Below are 22,928 nucleotides of genomic sequence, written 5' to 3' on the forward strand. Positions count from 1 at the left end.
GGTGGCCAGGTGTCCCCAGGATCCCTTCCGCTGGGGCATCCTGTGGGTGCAGTGATTTGGCGAGCTGCCTTTCCCGCGTCCGGTCCGCACCGGACTCCTCGCCGTTGCTTTGCGCCAGCTCCTGCCCCCACCGCGTGAGAGGAGCCCCGGTTAATAGTCCCGCCTGCGGCGTCCCCCGCCCCCTGGCGGAGCAGGAGAGCCGCCGTGGCCCGGCAGCCGCGGGCCGAGCCCTGTGTCCGAGCCCTCCCGTGGTGCCCGCGCCGTCGAGGGCCAGGGTGGACCCGGGCGATGGTCACCTGGCGGCTGTCTCCCTGCAGAGGAGGAGCTCCGCAAGCTGAGGGAAGAAACCAACTCGGAGATGCTTCGGCAGGAGCTGGACCGGGAGCGGCAGCGGCGGATGGAGCTGGAACAGAAGGTCCAGGAGGTGCTGAAGGCCAGGTGAGGAGGGGGCCGAGGCCCCCCGCTGCCCCCGCGGGCGCCTCCTTGCCCCTGAGCCGCCACGGGGGTCGGGACCCCTTCCTGAGCCACCTGCCGCACGCAGTGACCTCGGGGTTCGCCCGCCGTGGAGGGTCACCCTCATCCCGGCAGCGCCCCTCCGTTCTGGAGGTGACGCCCCGGCTTCTGGGGGGGATGGTGTGGGCCCTGCTGTGGGTGGAGCTGTCCCTGGCACGTGGCCCCCTCGGCACCCCCCACCTCTGCCCGCGAGAGCTGGGCCCCTGCCTCACGGTGCTGCCAGCGAGAAGCGGGTCATTCCGGGGGGTGTTTGCACGTTCGGAGATCCGTGCTCTCCCTGTCCCTGCAGGCTGGTGGCCTGGCGGACGAGGCCGCTGCTGGGACATCCCCGCGAAGAGCTGGTTCCTCCGTGGGGTGGGCGAGTGCATTGTTGTTACCGAGTGTCGTCACCAGCTCTGGTTCCGAGGATCCCCCCCAGGCTCCAGGTGCCCCGTGCACGGGGTTTAGTCGGTGGGAAGGCGATGGCCGGACGCTGGCTTCCTGTCAGGTCTTACCCGTTGGTGGTCAGCTCCCGGGAGCTGGGGGCACCTGGCTGTCTTGGAGGAAGGGTCTTTACCCTGCTCTGCAGGCGTTTAGGACAACTCGTGTGTGCTTTGGGGCAGCGTTGAAATCGGGCTGTGTTGCCTGTCCCCGCAGGTCAGTGTGGCTGTTCCGGGGTTCTTCGGGACTCCCTGGGCGGGGGGGGGCCTTGAGCTTGTCAGGGGAGGGACTCACCCTACTTTGCATTCTGCCCCGGCTGCAAGGCCAGGGCCCTGTCCCAGACATCGGCACATGGGCCTCAGCCAGGACTTTACCTGATGCTGAACTTTCTTACATGGAAATCTGTAGACATGCAAAGATTGAATTACGTTTTAATTATGCAAAGAGGTGCAGCCAGTCACCTGACCTGGACGGATGCTGGGAGATCCAGGGACTGGCCCTGTCCCCGGGTGCCTTCTCGGCCTGCCGGCCACGGCCAGCCCTCTGTGGCGCGTCACAGCGCCGTCTCCCGGACAGAACGCACTTCTGTCTGGGGCAGATGCGTGTTTGGGTCCAGCCTCGCCCGGAGCCCTTGGCTGGAGGCTGCAGTCCCCCCAGTGGCCTTGAGTGGTGTTTGCCCACGTGTCTGCTCTGTCCGTTTCCCAGCCCCCACCCAGCCTCACTCCCCAGTCCTTCTCCAAAGTCCCCTCCCAGTTCTGAGGACGCAGAGGGACCAGTCTCCCACAGGTCTGCTTGGGGGCCAGCTGGGTGATTATAGTTAAGGAACATCCAGGCCAGGACTCAGGAAGCTAAGGGTCCTGGGGTGCCTCGTGGGGCTGCTCCCCTGCTTTATGTGGGGGTGGGGTTTAGGAACCTTCTGGAAACTGAGGCCTGAAGGGGGAGGTACAGGGAGAAGCAGGCTTCATGCAAGAGATGACTTCTTTCTCTCTCTTTTTTTAAAATATTTGTTTATGTCGAGAGAGAGAAAGCATGAGCTAGGGAGGGTCAGAGAGAGGGAGGGAGAGAGAGAACCCCAAGCAGGCTTTGTGCTGTCAGCGCAGAGCCCAGCATGGGGCTTGATTTCACGAACCTTGAGATCATGACCTGAGCTGAAATCAAAGAGTCGGACGCTTAACTAGCTGCGTGTCCCACAAGTGATGACCTTTTGCACCGTCATCTTGATGTCTATGTGGGGGTGGCCGTGGGCCGTCCCTGGTGGGTGAGCATGTGGAGGGGCCCCTGCACGCACCCGCGCTCACACACACACACACACACACACACACACACACACCCAAGCTGCAGATGAGCTGTAGGATTGAAACCTGGGGATTATGTTTATGTAAACCTCTGTTTTGGTTTTAAAGAGAATTTCTGAAAAACCGTCTTGGTTAAAGCTTATTTATCAGTAGGCAAAGGCCTTTTCCAGTTCGGGGTCCAAAAGCCACGTAGAAACACTGCCCTCCCGCCTTGTGCCCGTCTGTGGCCAGGCCTTGCCTGGGACCCTGGCCTCGGGCTCTCCTCTCGGGCCGCTCCTGTGCTGGGCCCCAGGCCATACTGAGCCTTGGTGGGGGCTGCTCTGTGTGTGGGGTGAGATGGACCCCCCAGCCCAGGGAGGGTCGGGGGCAGAGTGAGCCTGGCGCCCAGCCCTGGCATCACACTTGGAACCTCCCGGGCCTCAGTGCCCTCTGGCCTCGGATGGGTTGCAGATCAGAAAATTGGATTTTCAAAAAGCAATTCAGGCACATTCCACTCCAGCCTTGTTTGCCGATCATCGAGCATTAGCATAGGTTGTTCCGGAATGTTTGAGTGAGTCCACGGGTGTTAGAAATCCAAGGCCCCTTTTTTCCGATTGAGGTCACACGGCTCTTGTTTCCCTGAGGTCACCCCGTTGGTGTCCCCCTTGACCGGGAGCTGCGGGTGGGACCGGGCTCCCCAACGTCTTAGGCTGCGATGTCCTGATGCCCATCTCCCCGCTGCCCGCTGTCTCCTGTGTCCCGTGCACGTAACAGGCACCGACAGCAGTCCAGGTCTGGTGGGACGAGTCGCCCGGAGTACCCACACCCGTGTCCTCCGGCCTCTCCCAGGGGGCGGCACGCAGCCCGTTACTGTTGAAATGGCTGTTTGTTTCTAGCAGGTAATCGTGTTAGAAAAGTCAGTTAGTGGGGCGCCTGGGTGGCGCAGTCGGTTAAGCGTCCGACTTCAGCCAGGTCACGATCTCGCGGTCCATGAGTTCGAGCCCCGCGTCGGGCTCTGGGCTGATGGCTCAGAGCCTGGAGCCTGTTTCCGATTCTGTGTCTCCCTCTCTCTCTGCCCCTCCCCTGTTCATGCTCTGTCTCTCTCTGTCCCAAAAATAAACGTTGAAAAAAAAAAAAAAAAAAAAGAAAAGTCAGTTAGTGCCTGTGTAAACCGAGCCCAGGACCCCAGAAAGCGGCCACTGGCCACCCGGACCCCGGGCCCACCTGTTAGCGCTTCTCAGGTGGGCTGCGGCTTCCGGAACCTCCAGGCTCACCAGAGACATCCTGGTGTTGAGGCCGTCACCCGTGCCTGGGAATGGAAGGCACTCCGTCAGGTCCTGGGCACCTCTCCTGTTCCCAGTAAACCCCTGTCGGTGGGAGCTCTGGGCGTGGACGGCTGTTTGGGCCGCCCGGCCCCCTCCTCCCTGACCGTGGCTCCCTTCTCTGGGACTCCACCTCTGTCTCGTGTGTTCCTCACCCACTGCCTAGCGAGGCTGCAGGCCTCACCCACCCTGCTTGTCTCCCGTCCAGCTTGTCCCCTGCGCCTCCTGCTCCAGATTCCAGTCGCGGCTTTCAAGCCCGCAAACCAGGTCGGTTCACGGAAGTGTGGCGTGAAATCCCGTTATGTGAACAGAGCAGAAACCGCCCCCCATCCTTCCCCGAAGCTGAGGGTCTCCAGGCCTGGCATCTCTATCTTGAAAGAGTCCTCTGTGTTCCACCCCGCTCCCCAAGCCCCTCCTGAGTTCTGCCTGGGGCTCCACCCTCCCCACATCCTGGGGTCCCTGCTGGCCTGAGAGCCACAGGAACAGTGCGTTGAGGCCCGGCCAAAGCACCACCCGGGGGCTGGGGGCTGGGGGCTGGGGGCTGGGCCAGCTCCATCAGGCCCTTTGGCTGAAAGGTCAGTGGTCAGGGTCTGGCAGGTGGACAGAACTCCAGGCGAGGGCTCTGAGGCCGGGGGACTGCCGTGATCCGTTGTGGCTGGGCCGCAGGGGCAGGAAGCCAGGCAGGTGGCTGGCACGGGCATCACCCAGCCTGTGGCCTTGCACGGGGCTTGCTGAGTGCGTGCATTGATAAGTGTCTTTTCATTAGCGTGCTAGTTAATTAGCGTAAGGGGTATTTATTCGGAACTTAATAAAGAAACAGATGTGTTAGGAGCGCCTGGGTGGCTCAGTCGGTTGAGTGACCCTTCGGCTCAGCTCAGGATCTCGTGGTCCAAGCCCCACATGGGGCTGTGCCGAGGGCGGAGCCTGCTTGGGATTCTGTCTCTCCCCCTCTCTGCCCCTCCCCCCACGCACTTGCTCTCTCTCAAAATAGACAAATGAACTTAAAAAAAAGCAGATGTGTTAATAGGAGAGGAAAGGGTTGCATGTTTATTAGTGATTACTCGGTTATTAAAAAAACAGCAAAAAAAGCGTGTCCGTCACGAACGCGACTCTGTGAGGCCCGGACGCCGTCACAACGTCTGAGCCGTCAGGTCCCAGTGGAGCCCAGCTGCTTGGAAGGAACACTTGAGTGCGGTGGGCTCCCTGAGTGCCAGGACTTTGCAGAGCCCGGACTCGCTTGGAACTAACAGGACTCTTGCCCCTTCTCCCCTCCCTTTAAGAACCGAGGAGCAGACGGCTCAGCAGCCTCCGAAGGGGCAGGCCCAGGTCAATAACGGAGCAGGTAGGGCCCCCGTGGGCGGCCGGGCCGGGGTGGGGGGGGGGTTGGGCCTGTTCCTGGGCACACCTGCCCACGCGGGGTCTCCTTGCGTCGGGCCCCCGTGGCGGCTCCGGTTGTGAGCTGGCGAGCGGTCACAGCAAATGAGATGTGATTTCATTTTTCTGTAAAGATGCCGCACGGCACCCGCTCCAGCCCTTCCTGACTGCGAAGTAGTGTCGTCCTCACACTGGCCTCTCGGCCACTGACCTGGGGGCCCCTCCCTGGGTCAGGACACACAAGCCTCTTCTCTGCACCTCCCCCCCCACCCCCGCCGAGCCCTGTTCTTTATCTCGCTCTACCCTTTGTCCTTCCTAACGATGTCCTGGGAGGAAACAGGATTTTCTGTCCAGCTGTCTAGGGATCTGACCCGGGGCGGGCCTGGCCCTCCCATCTCCTGACGTAGGACCCGTTCCCACAGGCTGACCACTCGTGAGCACCCCCTCTGTGCTGGGAGCTCAGAGTCACGCTGGCAGGGCCTCGGGGTCAGGCCTGTCTCACATACAGCTCAGGAAACCGAGACCCGGGAGGGAAAGCCTCTTCAAGGGGCACCCGCCACGTGGAGGCCCAGACAGGTCCTGTCTTCCAGCGGGGACGTGCAGGTAGGCCGGTCCAGGTACAGGGCCGGCTGCTGTGCCCCTTGGGTCACCGTCTCCCCGGGCCCCTCCACGCTCAAGACCCGGGTTCCAAGCCAGGAGCGGCAGGAGAGACCCCGAGGTCCCGGCTGTGCACCGTGATTGATGAGTCCCCTGCACGCGTGGGGAGTGTCAGAGAAGTGAAGGGCGGAAAGACCCCAACGCTCTGGGTCCCCAGCCGAGGTCCACTCGGTAGCCCTCGTCACCGGTGCGGTGTGTGGGCCGAGGGAGGGACAGTGGGAGGAGGGGACAGGTGCTCTGCGTGGTGCCCCCCGCCCCGCAGCCAGCACGGAGGGGTGAGCAGCGCCCGAAGCCTGTCCAGGCCACAGGCCCGACGTAGACCTGGGGGTTGGCATACCGGAGCCCCCTGTCTGACTTCACAGTTTTAAAAAAAAGGTTTCTGCATTTTTAAACGGCTGGAAAAAAATGAAAGGAATGTGGATTTCACAATTGAGCATCCATAGTGTGGTTTCATGGGGACGCAGGCGGTCCCATCGGGTCACGTACTGTCCGTGGCTGCTGTCCAGCCGTCCAGGTGGCTGTAGCATTCACTGCTTTGCCCACCTCTGCGTGTGCTGAGCACAGTCCCGCTCCAGGGAGGGGTGAGAGGCCCCCAGACGCTCCCCGTTCCTTTCCTCTCCGAGACCTCTGTTCCCTGTGCCTGGGCGGCCTCTGTGTGCAGACCTGGCCCGGTAGAGTGTCACATGGGACCACGTCCCTGCCCTCCCTCTCCTTAATTGTGGCGGGACAGCGCCCCCTGCGGGTGACTGTGTGCGGAGCACTCAGGGTGCGTGGTTTCCTCCTGGTTTTCTGAATCTGTGAGGTGGGTCCCCTTCTGAAGGTCTTGGTCATGGGGGGCAAAGGCCACGTCCTTCACTGGGGCCACCACCAGGACACAACCCCTGGGCGCACACGTTCCCTGGCCGTCCCTCAGGTCCATGGGGTCCCAGGGGGTGAGCCCCCCCAGAGAGAGAAAGGGAGGGCGACCCCGTCCCCGGGGGCGGGCCGTCTGCTGGGGCTGCAGCTGCTCCCCGGGAGGGGGGGTGTGACAACAGAGACGCCATGGGGTCCGCGGTGGCCGTGTCGGGCCTCGTGGCGGGAGCGGGTCAGGCTCGGCGTCAGGGTGTCCACGCCCCACTGTGTCCGTGTTCCTCACCGGGAGCCCCTCCCCGCAGACCGGCGGAGCCAGGGGCTGTGCCCCCGTGTCCAGAAGTGGTTCTACGAGAAGTTTGGGGAGTACGTGGAGGACTTCCGGTTCCAGCCCGAGGAGAGCACGGTGGAGACGGAGGAGCCCCTCAGCGCCCGGAGGTGGGGGCCCTCTGGGGGGAGGGGCCCTTGGGGGGGGAGGGGCCCTCGGGGGAGCCAGGCCAGCGCCTCGGGCGAAGCGACAAAGTGGCTGACGCCAGGGCTGGTCCCAGGGCACGGCCACACGCCCTTCCCCAGGGAGCAGGGGCGGGAGCAGGGTCACGTGACAGGCAGTCTGCCCCCCCCCCCCCCCCCCAGCTCAACACTCTGGGCTTCGTGACAATGGCGTGTGGGGACCATCGTCTCGGGGACTCAGGTTCTGGGACGCGGGCAGGAGACGAGGGGCAGCACCATAGGTGAGACCCCCCCAAGTTAGTGATCAGCAGTGAGCTGCACCTGGTGTGGGCCCCGCGTCCCAGGTCATGCTGTGCTCCCCGCGTGGCAGTGGAACATGGTGGTGGGGACGCGGCTGTGCAGGTGCTGGCGCTCACCTCTCTCTCCCTCCCTCGTAGGTTGACGGAAAACATGAGGCGACTAAGTGAGTACCTAGCACGGCCGTGTGGGGCTGGGGGAGCGGGGCCTCGGGGCTGAACTGGACGTCTTTCCAGAAAGATGTTCCTGGAGGTTCCTTAGGAACGAGGCTCCCGTCAGCAGCATGTCCGGCACCCCCCCCCCCCCCCGCCATCCATCTGGAGCAGGACAGGATGAGGCCAGCTCTGCCCGTCCCCAAGCTGGGCCTGGACGTGTCCCTCTAGGCCTGGAAGCCCCAGTGGAAAGCGGTGTTTCTCCAAGTATTGGCCAGGCCCCAGGCGATGACAGGCCCCCCCCCCCCGCCCCGGCTCCCCCTTTCTCCCATGTGTGGCACAGGCGTGGGGGGGGGGCGGCCAGCTGGCGGCTCGCGCAGGGATGGTGCGTGGTGGGTGGCACCGGGGTGGCTGGGAGAGGCCAGCTGGTGGTCAGGCGCCCCAGGAACCCAGGTTGTTCGGGGCCCCTTGCACTGCTCGCTGCCCCCCGGGGTGTGCCTGAGTGCCCGCCTCACCGTGGTCGTTCTGTCCCCAGAGCGTGGTGCCAAACCCGTCACCAGCTTCGTGAAGAACCTCTCTGCCTTATCGGACTGGTACTCCGTCTACACGTCCGCCATCGCCTTCACCGTGAGTCCCCCGGGGTCAGAGACGGTCTGCCAGCCCCCCGGGCGGCCAGCGCGGTCTCCCAGCTGGCCCCAGGGACTGTGCTGCTACCCGGCCCTGGGTTGTCTTGAGGGCGTTGCGGGGGAGGGGGAGCCCCAGACAACCCCCCGGGGCAGCGCCTCAGGAACAGGCCTCTGTCCACACCTCTGTCTGCTCTCCTGGGCGAGTCGGGGAGAGGCTGGTGAGGAGGCTTGTCTGCCCAGGGGCGACCGAGCTCCCACCCACTGGGCACCTGGGGCTGGGGGAGGCTCCTGGCCTGGGGGCCCAGCTGGGCCTCTGCGAGCCCAGTCCTGGGGAAGGGGTGGGAGAGCAGCAGGCCGGCATCGCGGCCTGCTCTGGGCAAAGGGGACTCGGCCCCCCGGCCCGAATCGTCCTGCCGTAGCTGGCCCCAGCCCCGTGCAAGGAGACCCTCCCATCACTGGCAGGGGGACACAGGCCACCCATCTGCCTGCCAGGCACCGTGGCCAGAGAGGGGCAGCCCCATCTCTGCATTTTGGAAGGTTCTGAGGCTGCCCTAAAGCCCACAGCCCGGTGCCAGCCCCGGGGGGAGAAGGGCGTTTTGCTCCTTTACAGAGAATAGGACTCGGACGCGGGGCCCCGGCCCCGCCTTCATCCCGGAGGCTCCCCCTTCACAGGCCCTTTGCCCCACGAGGCCTTTGATAGTGGTCTTGCCTGTGTGTTATCACCAAGAGACGTGCCCGCCGTTCAGGCCCTCCTTCCTGGCCTCCTGGGCCTGAAACCCCCCGCGCTCCACTCTCTGTCCTGTCTGAACGTCTGTTGTGTGCCAGGCACATGGCACGTCGTGGGCTCTCAGCCAGCGGTCGGCCACCTCGCCCGGCCGTGCTGAGTCTTGGCGGGGCTTCGAGCTCTTCCCGGGGGAGCCGCGCCTGGGGCCGGCAGGGGCCCGTGCCCATCCCGGGCCACGTCCGGTAGCTGCCTCCCCGGGGCGCCCCCTCCCTGCACACCCAGAGCGGCCCTTGGTGCCACCCCTGGGAACCCCTGCTGAGAAAGCAGCTCTTCCCGGGGCCTCCCCGTCACGCACTCCCTCCTTTGGAGAGCCGCTGGGGGCCTGGGCGCCCACCTCCCATCGTGGCCTGGCGGGGCGGGGGGTCGGGGGGAAGGAGGAGGGGGTGGCCTGTCCGGGTGCCTGACCGTCTCCCTCCTACCCGCAGGTGTACATGAATGCCGTGTGGCATGGCTGGGCCATCCCCATGTTCTTATTTCTAGCAATTCTGAGGTTATCCCTCAATTACCTCATAGCCAGGTGAGCGTGCTGGTTTGCCCGTGCCCGTGGAGGTGCCGTCTCCCTGAGCCGGGGCCGCCTCGCACACAGGTGTCTGGGGGTAGTCCTGCGATGGGCGGGGCTCCCGAGCCCCCAGGAGGGTGCCCGCCCCCACCCGGCTCGCTGGAGCCAGCGGCGGGTGATCTTCGAGCTCCCCGGCGGCTCTTCCGGGAGGCCGGCGGGTGCCCGCGGGGTCCCTGCAGCTGCCCCCGCTCAGTGATGGTAGCCCAGGGGCCTTGACGGGGCTGCAGGGTCTTTGTGCCCTGGGGGAGAGGGGGGTCCTGGCATTCAGAGTGAGGGTCCTTGCAATCGCCAGCCCCAAGCAACATGCCCCGTCTTTCCTTCGTGCCCTTGTGAGCACCTTCTGGGGGCTCGGTCGGGATGCCCCCCGTCCCCAGGCTGCCTGGCGTGTCTGAACATGCGGTTGCCCCAGCAGTGAACGTCCCTCCAGAGGAGAGCCCCCGTGTTCCAGATTTGGACGCAGCTGTTCAAAAGTTCACACTTCCGCATACGAGTGTTCCTAGCTGCATCTCGGTGCCTGCTTGAGTTGGTTCATTTGAAAATGTTTTTTGTAGGGAAGCAAATCTTTACGTACTCGTGAGGGCGTTCTCTGTGCCCAGGCGAGGCATGGTCAGCTAAAGTACTTGCTGTCACTGCTGCGATGACTTACTTTGAAAGACCGGTCGCTTCTGGGCCCCCGGGGGAGGGGCCGGTGAGGGTGACCTCGAATTGTCCATTCTCAAGAGCCAGGGGGCAGCCCTGGTGGGCACGGCAGCAGACGGCAGAGGGTCTCCGCAGCCCCTCCTGTCCCGCACCCCTTCCCGGTCGGGAGCACGGGGCTGGGGATCTGAGGTCCTCCCTCTAACGCACCAGCTGTTAAAGGCCCGTGATTGTCTCCTCTTGACCAGGGGCTGGAGGATACAGTGGAGCATCGTGCCTGAAGTGTCTGAGCCCGTGGTAAGTCCTGGGAGGGCAAAGGTCTCGGTCTCCGCCCGGTCAGGCCTCGACCCGCTGGCAGCGTGGGTTCCCTGAGGCCTCCAGCAGCAGCTGTGCGGATGCCCTGGGGAGCCCTGCCTGGCAAGTCGAGGTCAGGGAGCGGAAAGCCAGCATCCCCCGGGCACAGAGCGCTGGACGGCCACACTATGACCCCTTGCCGGCCGACACCCCAAGTGCCCCTTGCTGGCCCAGGCTTGGCGGCAGGGGAGCCAGGCCTGTCCTGACCCTTCCCAGCTGGGATGTGATCCGCTAGAGGGAGGTACGAAGGGGGCTGTCACGGTGTCTCCCTGGACCAGTGGACGTGTAGAGCAGGGATCAGCAAGCTCGCGGCCCTCCATCTGATTTTATAAATAAAGTTTTATTGGCATGTAGCCATCCCCTTTCATGTACACACTGCTGCGGATGCTTTGGGGCAGCAGCGGCCGGGTTTAGTAGCTGTGGCAGGGACCGCATGGCCCACGGAGCTACAGGTGTTTATTCTCTGGCCCGTTACAGAAAGTTCGCCGACCTGCCCCAGAGGGAGACTCTGGCCGTGGGGTGGAGCTGCAGGCATGGGCGGGAGCTGGCGGTAGGGGTGCTGGGTGCAGTGGTGCCACAGGGGTCAGGGCTCGGGGAGGGAGTCTCGGGGGCGGCAGGCCTGTGCCTGCTGGGCCCCGGTGCCCAGGACACCCTTGGGAGGCTCTGGTCGAATGAGCTCAGACGAACAGGATGAGGTCAGCCCCCCCCCCCGCCTCAGTTTCCCTTACTGCAAAGTGAGGGGCGGAGGGCTCTGTGCACGTTTGAAGACGACCCGTCAAGGTGCGATCCCTGCCGCTGCCCACCGTCCTCCCGGGCACCAGAGTGGTGTCTGCCAGGCCAGCCAGCCCATGCCGTGCGGGGGCAGCAGAGCGACCCTGTTCCCGGGGCTGGGAGGCCCCTGTGCTGTTCTTGTGACTCATTTCTCTGAGCTGCTCAGTTTCGGAGGAAATTCTCTCCCGTCTGGCTGCAGGAGCCTCCAAAGGAGGACCTGACTGTGTCTGAGAAGTTCCAGCTCGTCCTGGATGTCGCCCAGAAAGCCCAGGTACTTCCCCCTCTCGGGGTCCGGTCTGGGGGCGCCTCTGTGCCAGCGTCGCCCAGCGGGGGCCCCCAACGCCGCAGGCCTGGCTTGTCTGTTGTCAGCGGACCTGCTGGCAGCCTGCCCTTTGGCCCCGAGGCAGCACCCGAGACAACCCTGGTTGGAGGGAGGGCCCTCCCGGTCGAGGCTGTGGGCTGGCACCCCCTGGAGGGTGGAGCCCCTACCCGCCGGGCCGAGCTGTCTCCAGGAGGGGCGTGGCCCGGGACATCCGTGTCAGTGCGTCAGCCTGGGCTTTGCACCGGACCCGCCCCCCCGTCTTCGGCCCGCGAGTGGCTGTGTCACCCGGCCATGGCCACACGGGGGCTGGACCTCTCTGGCCGGCCTGTGAACCCGGCCCCCCTGACGTGGCCATGTGGACGGGGACCTGTTGTGATTGTGGCTTCTCCGCACAGAACCTCTTTGGCAAGATGGCCGACATCCTGGAAAAGATCAAGAAGTGAGTGATGGGCCCCCCAGCCCGCGGCCTCGGGGGTGTGGCCCGCCCCCCGGCTGAGCCCCGCTCTCCCTTCCAGCCTGTTCATGTGGGTCCAGCCTGAGATCACGCAGAAGCTGTACGTCGCTCTGTGGGCCGCCTTCCTCGCCTCCTGCTTCTTCCCCTACCGCCTGGTGGGACTGGCCCTGGGTAAGGAGGCGCCTCGTCCCGGGTCGGGGGTGAGTGTGGCACAGGGTGCCCGGGCTGCTTCCCACCAGAGCGCGTGCCACGTGCCTCCCGGAGGCCAGCTGTTCGCGCTCACTGCCTCTCCTCCCTCTGGGCCTCATCCGATGGCTTCTCATGAGGTGTTTACGCTCGGGAGCCATGAGGCCCATCGCACCCTAGACACGTGGCGGTTGTTTCTTAAATCAAGCTCACGCTCTACTCCCGAGGAGCTGGTAGACCCGAAGGCCCACAGGGGCCGCGCGGGGTCAGGCCGAGGGAAGAGAGACATAGGGCTGGGGGGGGGCGGGTGTCGTGGGGAGCGCTGGCCTCCGTCCTGTGCGGGGCGGAGGCTCGGGCAGAGGGTGAGGTTTCGGAGGTTTGTTTTGTGCGGGTCCAGAACAGCCCTTGGCTGGGGTGGTGCGGGGAGAGCACTGAGGGGCATGGGGCAGGTGGGAGGGCCGGGCCTGTGGGGCCTTGGGCTGTGGTGGGACCTGTGGATGGACAGGATGGTCAGGGCGGGGTCGGGGTTTGTGCCAAACTGCTGGGCAGGTGATATTGCTGTAGTGAGGCACGAGGGGTGGGGGGGGACGGGGGGGGCAGCTGGAGGTGGGGCGTTGGGGGTTTTAATTCCAGGGCGGGGCGTGTGCAGAATCCAGGCCACATTTCTGGATGTGCAGGACATGGCCTTTGTCCGTATTTCAAACCGTGGGGTGGCAGGAGAACTTGAACCCCTCATGGGTTCACTGGGACCCCTGCCCCCGGCCTCTGCAGGGCAGGGAGGAAGGTGTGGGTGGGTGTGGAGGCTGAGGCCGAGGCCATGGTCCTGAGGCTGCCCCTGGCCAGACCCTGACTCCTGACCTGTCTCGGGCCTTAGGGTCCCCGGCCCGGCTGCAGTGCACGGGTGGGGCTGGGTCCGAGCGGGGGCGTCGAGCGCAGCGGCCACGTAGTTCGGGGGGGGGTCTCACGGAATGGGGGCCGTCCCCACCTGCCCGCGGCCCCCCAGCATGCCGCCGCAGCCCTGCTCTTTGGTTGGCGCTCTCCCTGCAGGCCTTGCCAGGAAAGCCAGGGCTGGCAGACGGCGTGGCCTTGGGGGAAGTGACTGGCACCAGCAAAAGTAAAATGCCCTCGGTGCCGTCTCTCAGGGCCTGGGCCGGGGTGCGAACCCCCTGACCCCGAGTGGGAGCGGGCCCGCCGGGTCAGAGGGCGGCAGGCCGGAGTGGGTCCCTTCATGTCATTCTCGGGGCTCGTAACTTGCTTGGGAGCTGGGTTGATTGGCGGCAGCCCGAGTGGACCCCCCCTTGGGCTGGGGTCTCCTGGCCCTCTTGCTTCTCCTGCCCTGCACCAGCCCCCCCCCCCCGGGTTCTGCGAGGCCCTCCGTGTGCCCTGGCGCTCTGTCCTCCGCGGGCCGGGGCGCGGGGCCGCCGTGCTGAGGGGACGGACGTGGCCACGGTCCTGGTCCCGGGTGGGATGGGACTGTGTCTTCCCGTCCCCAGGACTCTACGCCGGGATCAAGTTTTTCCTCATCGATTTTATCTTCAAACGCTGCCCGAGACTGCGAGCCAAATACGACACCCCCTACATCATCTGGAGGAGCCTGCCCACCGACCCGCAGCTCAAGGAGCGTTCCAACGCCGCCGTGTCTCGCCGGGTAGGCCGGGCTCGGGCCGCGGCTCCCAGGCCCCCCCCCCGCTTGCCGCTCCCCGTGCACGGGGAGGCCAGCGTCTGTCCCGTGGGACAGTGGGGCTGTGGGGATTTCCCTGCCACCCGGCACTGCCCTTTCGGACGGCCCACGAGCCCCGGGGTTGGAGGCCCCCACCCGCCGCAGGGCCCCTCAGGGCCCCTCCCACAGACTTGAGCCAGGCGGGCCCCCGGGCCAAGGGCAGGCGCAGTACAGGGTGTTGGTCGCGGCTACCCAGAGCCTGGGGGCCTTGGGAGGAGGGACCCCTGGGGGCTGCTGTCCAGCCCTTCCGTTCCCCGGCTCTGAGGCTCAGGCCTACCTCGTGCCCATACGCCGGTACCGGGCCTGTTCTCGTCCACGGGGGAAGGCGTTTGTGGGTGTTGGGCCCTGCGTCCCAAGTCGGGGCACAGAGGACCAGCTGGCCTAGGTGTTCTCCTCCGTCTCGGATGAGCGGGGGACATTCAGGGTCTCGGGGAGGTCTAGGAAGCCTTCCTGAAGGAGGGGACTTGGATTTCTGAGTCTTGTGTGTAAGTGTCCTCTGAGGACAAGGTGTCTGGTGACCCGCTGACGGGAGGGGAGCTCTGGGTCAGTGTGGGCCAGGCTCTAGGACAGCAACGCCTGTTGGGAGCCCGGGGTCCTTATTAGGGGTGAAGCTTGTGTGTGTACGAGCAGCTGAGCCAGCGGACGGGCCCCGGTTGTGCAGGTGGGGGTGAGGCGGGCAGCCTGGCTCCCCGAGGGCATGGGAGGAGACGAGGGATTCGTCCTAGCCCTGGGGTGGTTGGGGAGAAAAGGCCTTCATGGGGGTCAAGACCACTTAGTGCTGGCCAGTGTCCCGAGAGACTGAGGGGAGCCGGGGGTGGGCTCCCTGGAGGAGGGGGGACCCCACCGGGGTGTCCGTGTGCGGCTGCTTGCGGCTCTGCTCAACCTCCGTGTTTGTGACCTCACGTCGCGGGGACCCCCTTTTTCTCTCGGTCCCACGTGTGTCTGTTGTCTCCTCTCTGGCCAGCCGCCAGGGCACGACTGGGTACGGTGTCCGTCGGGAAGCTGTGTCGTGACCATTTGACTTTTAAAAAATTTTTTTTTTTTTAACGTTTATTTATTTTTGAGACAGAGAGCATGAACGGGGGAGGGTCAGAGAGAGAGGGAGACACAGAATCCGAAGCAGGCTCCAGGCTCCAGGCTCCAGGCTCTGAGCCATCAGCCCAGAGCCCGACGCGGGGCTAGAACTCAAGAGCTGTGACATCATGACCTGAGCCGAAGTCGCACGCTCAACCGACCGAGCCACCCAGGCGCCCCACCATTTGACTTTTTAATGTTGCTTTCAGTGGCCTGTCCCTCGACCACGTCCCATTTCTCAAACGTGGAGAATGGGCTGCGTGCGCCGGCGGCGGGCTCAGCTCGGCCTTCGGGAGTGGGGACCCTGCTGGGGAGACGGGGGGTCTCCCCGCTGTGGTGGGGCTGTTCTGCCCTCGCGGGGTGAGGGGCGGCCCCTGGAGGGGCTCTTAGGGGACCGCGCTCCCCCATCTGGGCACACGTGGCTGCGCCTCCTGTATGATGACAGCCGGCAAGGGCGGGGGGCTGCGCGCGCCCCAGTCCCTGCCGACCCGGCGTGGCTGATGGGCACGCGTGTGCTCTCGGCAGCTGCAGACGGCCTCCTCGCGGAGCTACGTGTCCAGCGTGCCCGCTGGCCTGAGCAAGGATGAGGACACCGGTCGCTTCCACGGTACCAAGAAAGGCAATTTCCACGAGATCTTTAACCTGACAGAGAACGAGCGGCCGCTGGCGGGTACGTGCGCGGAGTCCGTGACCCGCCCTGGCCTGGGTGGGGGGGGGGTGCGGCTGGCCCCTATGCTGGGGGCCCTCGGCAGGGACAGCCCCGGGGGCTCGGAGGGCTGCTCTGGGTGGGCAGGTGGGAGAGCCGGGTGTGCTCCTGGCCCACACAGGGTCCCCCCTTTCCCGCGGCAGATGGTTTAGCGGCAGAAATCCTGGGGTCCCCCAGAGCGCGGCTCAGAGCCGTCCCCAGTTTGAGCGTCACCTGTGCTGCCCCGGCTCGCCCTGGCCGTGACCTGTCTGGAGAGCCGTGTGGTGGGAGGCAGCCGGGGGCACTGGTCCCTGGTCAGCCTCCCAGGAAGGCCCTGCCCTGAACTCCTGACCCGGTGGGCGCCCAGGGAGCCGGGTTCTAGAACTGCCTGGCGGTCTGTAGCGTGTGGTGACCAGCTGCGGAAGAAAGCCCTGAGACCCGACCTTTGACCTCCTCCTGGCCCCTCGTCCTGCAGACCCAGGATGTGCAAATGTGCTTGCCAGGAAGGCGGGGGGGGGGGGGGGGGGGGGGGGGGGGGGGGGCGCCCTGCCTTACTCCCGGGGCGTCACCCGGCGGCGGGGAGCGTGTGTCGGTGCGTCTTCGGGAAGCCCGGGGTGACGGGCTCCCACGGTGAGTGGGAGGAAGCGCTCACGGTCACTTCCGTCCCCGCTAGTGTGCGAGAACGGCTGGCGCTGCTGCTTGATTAACCGGGACCGGAAGATGCCCACAGACTACATCCGCAACGGGGTCCTGTACGTGACGGAGAAGTGAGTGCCTCCGGGGACTGGCCTCGAGTGGCGGGCCCGCGGCTGCACTCGCTCTGCTTTCGGGGAAAGGCTTTGCTTCTCCCCGAGAACGAGACCGGACGGAGAGCTTACCCCTGGGGGGGGGGGGCCCTCTGCCAGGTGTAGGGGCGGGAAGAGGGGCTCCGGGGTGGGATCTGTTCTCAGCCCCGCGCGCCCTCGGCCGCGGCCGCGGGCCACGCCTCCCTCTCTGCCCCTCGCTGAAGGAACGGGCCTCGGGGACATTCTTGGTTCTGGTTGGACAGCGCGAGGATGCCTGGCATCCTCCTAACGTCAGCCAGGTTCCGTGTAGGGCGGTGGATTCAGTCTGTAAAACTGTGAAACTCTCTCTCTCAAAGTGAGGTCTTCTGTAAAAGGCTGGTGCGTGGCGACAGGTGGGAGGGGCCCTCTGGGCGTCGCCCTCGCCCCCTGGGGACCGTGGTGGTGGCGGCGGCCTGGACGGGGCATCCCTGGTCAGTTGCTGGGTTACGCCCCTGTTGCTTTCTCCCCCCGGTAGTTACCTGTGCTTCGAAAGCTCCAAGTCCGGTTCTTCCAAGAGGAACAAAGTCATCAAGCTGGTGGACATCACCGACATCCAGAAGGTCGGTTGGGCCCCCTCCTCCCTTCTCCTTGCCCCCTCCCGCGTCGGGAAGAGGAGGCCGTAGGGCCGTGAAGCAGCTGGGCTCCAGCCGCGTGAGTTCACAGCGCCAGGCTAGTGCCAGCAGGGAGCTTTGCTGGCCTCGTTCCTGGCCACGGCAGGGCTCCCCTTCTGGAAGGCCTCCACGCAGAGCCCCCTGGGCTCCCGTCAGCGTCCGTGTGCCACGACGGGCCTCTCCCACCTCCTCACGGGTCTGCGCCGGGCGCTCTCCCCCAGATGGGTCAGGCTTGCACGGCAGGGTGGGTCCCAGGTCAGGCCCCTGGGCCCCTGCAGCCACTGTGTATCTGCCCCGAGATGCTCCCCCTGCCTCGAGCTCCCCCTGCCTCGAGCGTTTCCTCAGCCAGTTTCCCTCGGGTGTGGTCACGTGGCGTGGGCGGGGTCGACGCACGCCCTTGGCGGGGCGGCGGGCCCACCTGCTCCCCGTCTCCAGGGTCTCAGCGCCTAGGACGCGGGCCAGCCCGGGCTGTGGGGTGGACCCGGGCTCGTTGGTGTGTCAGGGGCACCCCGCTGGCTGTTGGGGCCCTGGGCCCTCCGCGCCTCCCCTCTGGGGCGTTCTGCTCATGCGGTGCCCCGTAGGGAGACCCTGTGTCGCTTGGGCCCTTCCGGGAGGGGGCGGGAGGGGGCGTTCGCAGGTCTGGGTTCTCAGTCACGACGTCCGTCTGTCTTCTTGTGGCCAGGAGGGCCGGGGCTCCGTGGGGCTTGGTGTCCGTGGGCCCCGGGGCATGGGGACAGGCTTGGCCCTGGTCCTGGGAGGGGCCCGTGGTGACAGTGTGCTGTCGTCCCCTCAGTACAAGGTCCTCTCTGTCCTCCCGGGGTCAGGCATGGGGATTGCCGTGTCAACGCCATCAACCCAGAAAGTAAGTGCTGGGTGGGAAGCCGGGAAGCCTGGGGTGGGCCTGGGGCTGCGGCCGTAAGGGGCCTGAGGAGCGCCCCCCCTTCCCTCCCTCCTTCCTTCCCTCCCTCCCTCCCTCCCTCCTTCCTTCCCTCCCTCCCTCCTTCCCTCCCTCCTTCCCTCCCCCCCTCCTTCCATCCCTCCCTCCTTCCCTCCTTCCCTCCCTCCCTCCTTCCCTCCCTCCTTCCCTCCCCCCCTCCTTCCATCCCTCCCTCCTTCCCTCCCTCCCTCCTTCCTTCCTTCCCTCCTTCCTTCCCTCCCTCCCTCCCTCCCCCCTTCCTTCCTTCCCTCCCTCCCTCCCTCCCTCCTTCCTTCCTTCCCTCCCTCCTTCCTTCCCTCCCTCCCTCCCTCCCTCCTTCCCTCCCTCCCTCCCTCCCTCCCTCCCTCCTTCCTTCCCTCCCTCCCTCCCTCCTTCCTTACCTCCTTCCCTCCCTCCCTCCCTCCTTCCCTCCTTCCTTCCTTCCTTCCTCCCTCCCTCCCTCCCTCCCTCCTTCCCTCCCTCCCTCCCTCCCTCCTTCCTTCCCTCCCTCCCTCCCTCCTTCCTTACCTCCTTCCCTCCCTCCCTCCCTCCCTCCCTCCCTCCCTCCTTCCTTACCTCCCTCCCTCCCTCCTTCCTTACCTCCCTCCCTCCCTCCCTCCTTCCCTCCCTCCCTCCTTCCTTACCTCCCTCCTTCCCTCCCTCCCTCCCTCCCTCCCTCCCTCCTTCCTTACCTCCCTCCCTCCTTCCCTCCCTCCTTCCCTCCCCCCCTCCTTCCATCCCTCCCTCCTTCCTTCCTTCCCTCCCTCCCTCCCTCCCTCCTTCCTTCCCTCCCTCCTTCCTTCCCTCCCTCCCTCCCTCCCTCCTTCCCTCCCTCCCTCCTTCCTTCCCTCCCTCCTTCCTTCCCTCCCTCCCTCCCTCCCTCCCTCCTTCCCTCCCTCCCTCCCTCCCTCCCTCCTTCCTTACCTCCCTCCCTCCCTCCCTCCCTCCTTCCCTCCTTCCTTCCTTCCTCCCTCCCTCCCTCCCTCCCTCCCTCCTTCCTTCCCTCCTTCCCTCCCTCCCTCCCTCCCTCCCTCCTTCCTTCCCTCCCTCCCTCCCTCCCTCCTTCCTTCCCTCCTCCTTCCCTCCCTCCCTCCCTCCCTCCTTCCTTACCTCCCTCCCTCCCTCCCTCCTTCCCTCCCTCCCTCCTTCCTTACCTCCCTCCTTCCCTCCCTCCCTCCCTCCCTCCCTCCTTCCTTACCTCCTTCCCTCCCTCCCTCCCTCCCTCTCTCCTTCCCTCCCTCCTTCCCTCCCTCCTTCCCTCCCGTGGCCGAAGGAGCCCTGCTGCTCTCTCCGGTGTGGGTCAGGTGGGGGCTGAGGCCCGCAGCGGGGGAGGGTGAGCCGGGGGTCCCCCGAAGGCCGGGGGGCCGGCCTCTGGGTGGAAGCCCTGGAGCACCAGAGCCTGAGGGGCTCTGCTAGGACCTGGCCTGGGGCCAGGCGGGGCCTGTGTTGGGGGCGGTCCCCCTGGCTGCCTGCCGTGCCGGGCCACCCACCGCCTTTCCTCCCCGCCAGCCGCTGGTGTTTGGTGCCATGGTGCATAGAGACGAGGCCTTCGAGACCATTTTCAGCCAGTACATGAAGATCACAGCAGCAGCCGCGTCTGGCAGTGACAGCTAGTGTCCGTTCTTCCGGGACTCGCCGGAAGGCTTTCTGTTGTTGTTGCTGTTGTTGTTCTCTTTGGTTTCTTGTCTGTCGTTTGTTTTTTTAACGATTTGATGGTGGAAACACTTTGGACATCCTCCTGATCCTTTGCAATAATTCCCCTCGATCTGTGGTTTCTGTCGTGTTTACCCTGCGTCTTACGGACCCTTCACGCAGGGGTTGGGGCCCGCAGACAGCGCCAGCCCGTCTGACGGGTGAGGCGTGTCCCACGACCGCGTGGACACGGAGGCAGGGGAGCATCGGAGGCCCGTGGAACGGAGGACACGCAGGACGCGCCGGCCCCAGCCACCGCCGAGCGCAGCGGCTGTTTCTGAGCCCCCGCCTGGCCAGAGCCCCCGCGCCAGCCGCGCACCCAGCCCTCCGGAGGCTGAAGCTCTTCCACACCAGAAGCCATAGCTAAGGAACAGGCACTCCCTCCTCCTGGGGGTGAAGGACATCGGTGACGAGCAGCTCAGAGGCCCCTTCACCGACCGCCCGCCGGGAACTGGTCTTGCGCTTTCCTCGGGCGAGACCCCCGGCCGCGCGTCCTCAGGGCGAGATCTGGGCCGGGGGTGCGGCCCCGTCCGGCTTCAGCTCTGTGCTGCCGTTCGTGGGGGAAGCGAGGCTGGCTGGGCCGGGGCCCCCCGCCCCCGCCCCCGCCCCCACCCCGTCCTGACGAGCCCCTGGGAGTCCCGGGCGTGGTAACCGACGCGGATAGAGAGTGATGTGCCGCAGAAGCACATCTTTTTAACGCTTTGCCCTTTGGAGAGCCCCGCAGAACGCGTCCCAAGACCTTCGGGGGCACCCCAAGCCGCGGTTGCTCTCAGACGGACATCAGCCGCTGCGTGGCTGGCGCCGGCCTCCGGACGAGGGAGGGGGTTCTGGGGTGGGCGGGGGCGGACAGGAGCGGCCGGGCTTGTGGCCGGTCCGCCCGGGGAGCCGGGGAGCCGTACGGGGATGCTCCGGAGGGCGCCGGCTGGGGGGAGTGGCCGTGAGCGGGGCCCGGAGGTTTGGGGCCGGGCGGTCTGCACCCCTGACGTCCGACGGTGTCCCGGTGGGCACACAGCTGCGCTGGCACACGCTCGGGGGGGTGAGGGTGAGCTGGCACCGGTCTGCCCCCCCCCCCCCCCCCCCCCCCGACGCCTGGGGAAGCCAGCGCTCCTGTGGCCGAGGCCGGGGGCGGGGGCGGTGCCGTGTGGGGACAGGCCTGTGACGTCTGTGAAGGACAGGCTGAGATCGTGGCGGTCAGCGCACTTCCGACTCGACTACTCCAGCTCCTTGGCTTGTCCTGAGTCCTTTTGGGTGTCACTGGGATTGTTTTTTGAAGAAACAGAAGATTATATTTTTTACAGAGAGCAAGCTGTTTTTCTTATTTTTGTATCATTTTTCAGATGTAATTTTTACCTTTGCTCTAATCCTAATTTGCTGGTTTGGGTGAGACCCGGTGGCATCGCTCACGTCCCCCCCGCTTCCCGGGGGACCGTAGGGCCACGCTCCAGGGCCCGGGCAGCGTCTCCGGGGGGCCCAGCCGACCAGCCTGATGAAGCACACCCCCGACCCAGTCGGTGAGATCTGAGGGCGCCCGTGGCACCCACCAGCTCCCGCCGTGCTGTTGGCGGGACCCTGCGGGCCGCCCTTCCGTAACAATGGAGGCAGAGCCCGCCGTAAACCTTGGCTTTGGCTGCCACACAGCTGGACCGGCTCTCGTGGCCCCGTGGAGGTTTAGGGCACACCTGGGGACCCCCCCCCCCCGGCAGGTCCTCCCTCAGCGCCCGAGGCACATGGGGACAGGCTGCAGGGCGACCCCCGGGGCCGCCAAGGGGTCGGTGTGTGGCCTGTCCACGGGGTGGCCTCGCCCTCTTCGGCAGAGGGGGTGGTTTGGTTTGAGTCCCTTTTGAGGAGAAAGGGAGATGAAAACTGACCACGTGCCGAGCGCGGCCCCGGGGGGCACCGGGTTCTGTGGGCGCCCAGGCCCCGCCGGGAGGAAGGCCGGCCCGCCGCGGGCTCCGGGCCTCCTGGCAGAGCGAGCCGTCGTTTCTATCGAATTGTGTAAATCTGGGCAGATACTGCGTTTCTATGACTGATCGCTGAACTAGAAGGAATGTTACATTTTCTACGTCTGAGCTTGAGTCTATTTTGGATCTGTAAATAGTCGTTACTGCTGTCATTTTTGTCCAACGAGAGGATTGTACTGTATGAAGAACCAATGAAAAATCCCCTGTAACATTTTTTTAAGAAAACTTTGTTTGTTTAAAGAAGTCTTGTATAAATTATAATTTTTATTTAAATAAACCTGATGTGCTTTGTGCTCAGGGGAGCGATGGGGGCGGGAAGGGGGGTGCACTTGGCTTTCCTGGCAGAGCCCGAGTGCGTCACGGGCAGCGGGAGCCCAGGAATCCCGCGGCCACCAGGGCACTGGAGGGTACTGGGGGTTTGGGGCTCCACAGCTGTCTCGGTGACCGCGGGGGGGTGAGGTGGGTGCCCGGGGAGCGGGCTGTGGGATGGGGCCACGAAGGAGGGTCCCAGGGGCCCGTGGACATCGAGGAGCTGGGGGGAGCAGGGAGCAGGGCCCCAGGTTCTAGAAGGAGACTGTAGGCCAGTGGGGCCGGCAGTTTGCAGGTTGGGGCGTCCCGGGCCTGGCACCGGGTGGCAGTGGGTGGTGGGACCATCACTGCAGGGCTGCGGGGGAGCCTGGGGAAGGAACGGAAGCGGCGCCTCGGGTTTGGGGTGCGGGCCCCGGCCCCGCCTGGGCGTGACCTCACTGGGAGGGGTGGGCGTCTCTGGGGCCCTCCCCTGGGGTCTGAGGCTGAGAGGTGGGGGGACTTGAGGACCCCGGGCGGAGGGATCCCCAGTGGCACCTGTGGCTTGGCCGATCCAGACACTGACCCTGGAGACAGAGGGATGCAGGAACCGGGCCGACTTCTGAACCCGCCGCAGTCCCGCACCGAGGTGAGCTGCACACGACTGAGGGCGTCCAGCCCCCAGCACCCCAAGCCCACAGGAGCCCGCGGGAGGCAGAGACCCACCCAGCTCCCACCAGGTGAGCTGGAGCTGGACAGAAACCAGGTCTGATGGGCCAGCTCTGCCCCCAGAGGCGTGGCCTTGTGTCCTGCCTCCATCCACCTGTTCGTCCAGCCATCTCCCCATCCATCTGCTGCAGGCACTGTCCGAGGGGCTGGGACGTAGCCATGAAGGGCCGGTGGTCCCTGGGAATCCCCGTGCCGTCCCCCAACCCGACTCTCCTGACAGCAAGAGAGGGCTTGCCTAGCCCCAGAGCCCCCGCTCGCCCCTCTGCAGCACAGCTCGACAGGACGGTCCCTGCGAGCGCCCGGCCCTGTGGGGACACCTGCTCTCTGGAGGCAGAAGGGTGAGGAGGGATCCGAGCCCAGGGTGTGGGCGGCACAGGCCCCACCCATCCTCGCTGGTGGGGCTCCGTGTTCTACGTCTGTTTTCCTCTTTG

At 65.7% G+C, this 22,928-nt stretch overlaps 1 protein-coding gene across 3 annotated transcripts in view; it reads left to right on the top strand.

The window, feature by feature from the left end:
* Window positions 1–21,760, top strand: part of GRAMD4 (GRAM domain containing 4) — a 75,812-nt gene extending 54,052 nt beyond the window's left edge. For all 3 annotated transcript variants that reach the window (XM_043562932.1, XM_043562933.1, XM_043562934.1), the window contains exons 4-19: window positions 318–438; window positions 4,810–4,871; window positions 6,715–6,847; window positions 7,297–7,322; window positions 7,844–7,935; window positions 9,144–9,235; window positions 10,162–10,210; window positions 11,238–11,309; window positions 11,756–11,799; window positions 11,876–11,985; window positions 13,494–13,648; window positions 15,320–15,464; window positions 16,153–16,246; window positions 16,779–16,863; window positions 17,708–17,776; window positions 19,340–21,760. In XM_043562932.1, coding sequence (XP_043418867.1) covers window positions 318–438; window positions 4,810–4,871; window positions 6,715–6,847; window positions 7,297–7,322; window positions 7,844–7,935; window positions 9,144–9,235; window positions 10,162–10,210; window positions 11,238–11,309; window positions 11,756–11,799; window positions 11,876–11,985; window positions 13,494–13,648; window positions 15,320–15,464; window positions 16,153–16,246; window positions 16,779–16,863; window positions 17,708–17,776; window positions 19,340–19,444 — 1,454 coding nt within the window. In that variant the 3' untranslated portion in view covers window positions 19,445–21,760. The remainder of the gene's footprint in view (window positions 1–317; window positions 439–4,809; window positions 4,872–6,714; window positions 6,848–7,296; window positions 7,323–7,843; window positions 7,936–9,143; window positions 9,236–10,161; window positions 10,211–11,237; window positions 11,310–11,755; window positions 11,800–11,875; window positions 11,986–13,493; window positions 13,649–15,319; window positions 15,465–16,152; window positions 16,247–16,778; window positions 16,864–17,707; window positions 17,777–19,339) is intronic.
* The last annotated feature ends 1,168 nt before the right edge of the window (window positions 21,761–22,928 follow it).

The sequence above is a fragment of the Prionailurus bengalensis genome, chromosome B4 (assembly GCF_016509475.1).
Source record: "Prionailurus bengalensis isolate Pbe53 chromosome B4, Fcat_Pben_1.1_paternal_pri, whole genome shotgun sequence".
Classification (NCBI taxonomy): Eukaryota; Metazoa; Chordata; class Mammalia; order Carnivora; family Felidae; genus Prionailurus; species Prionailurus bengalensis.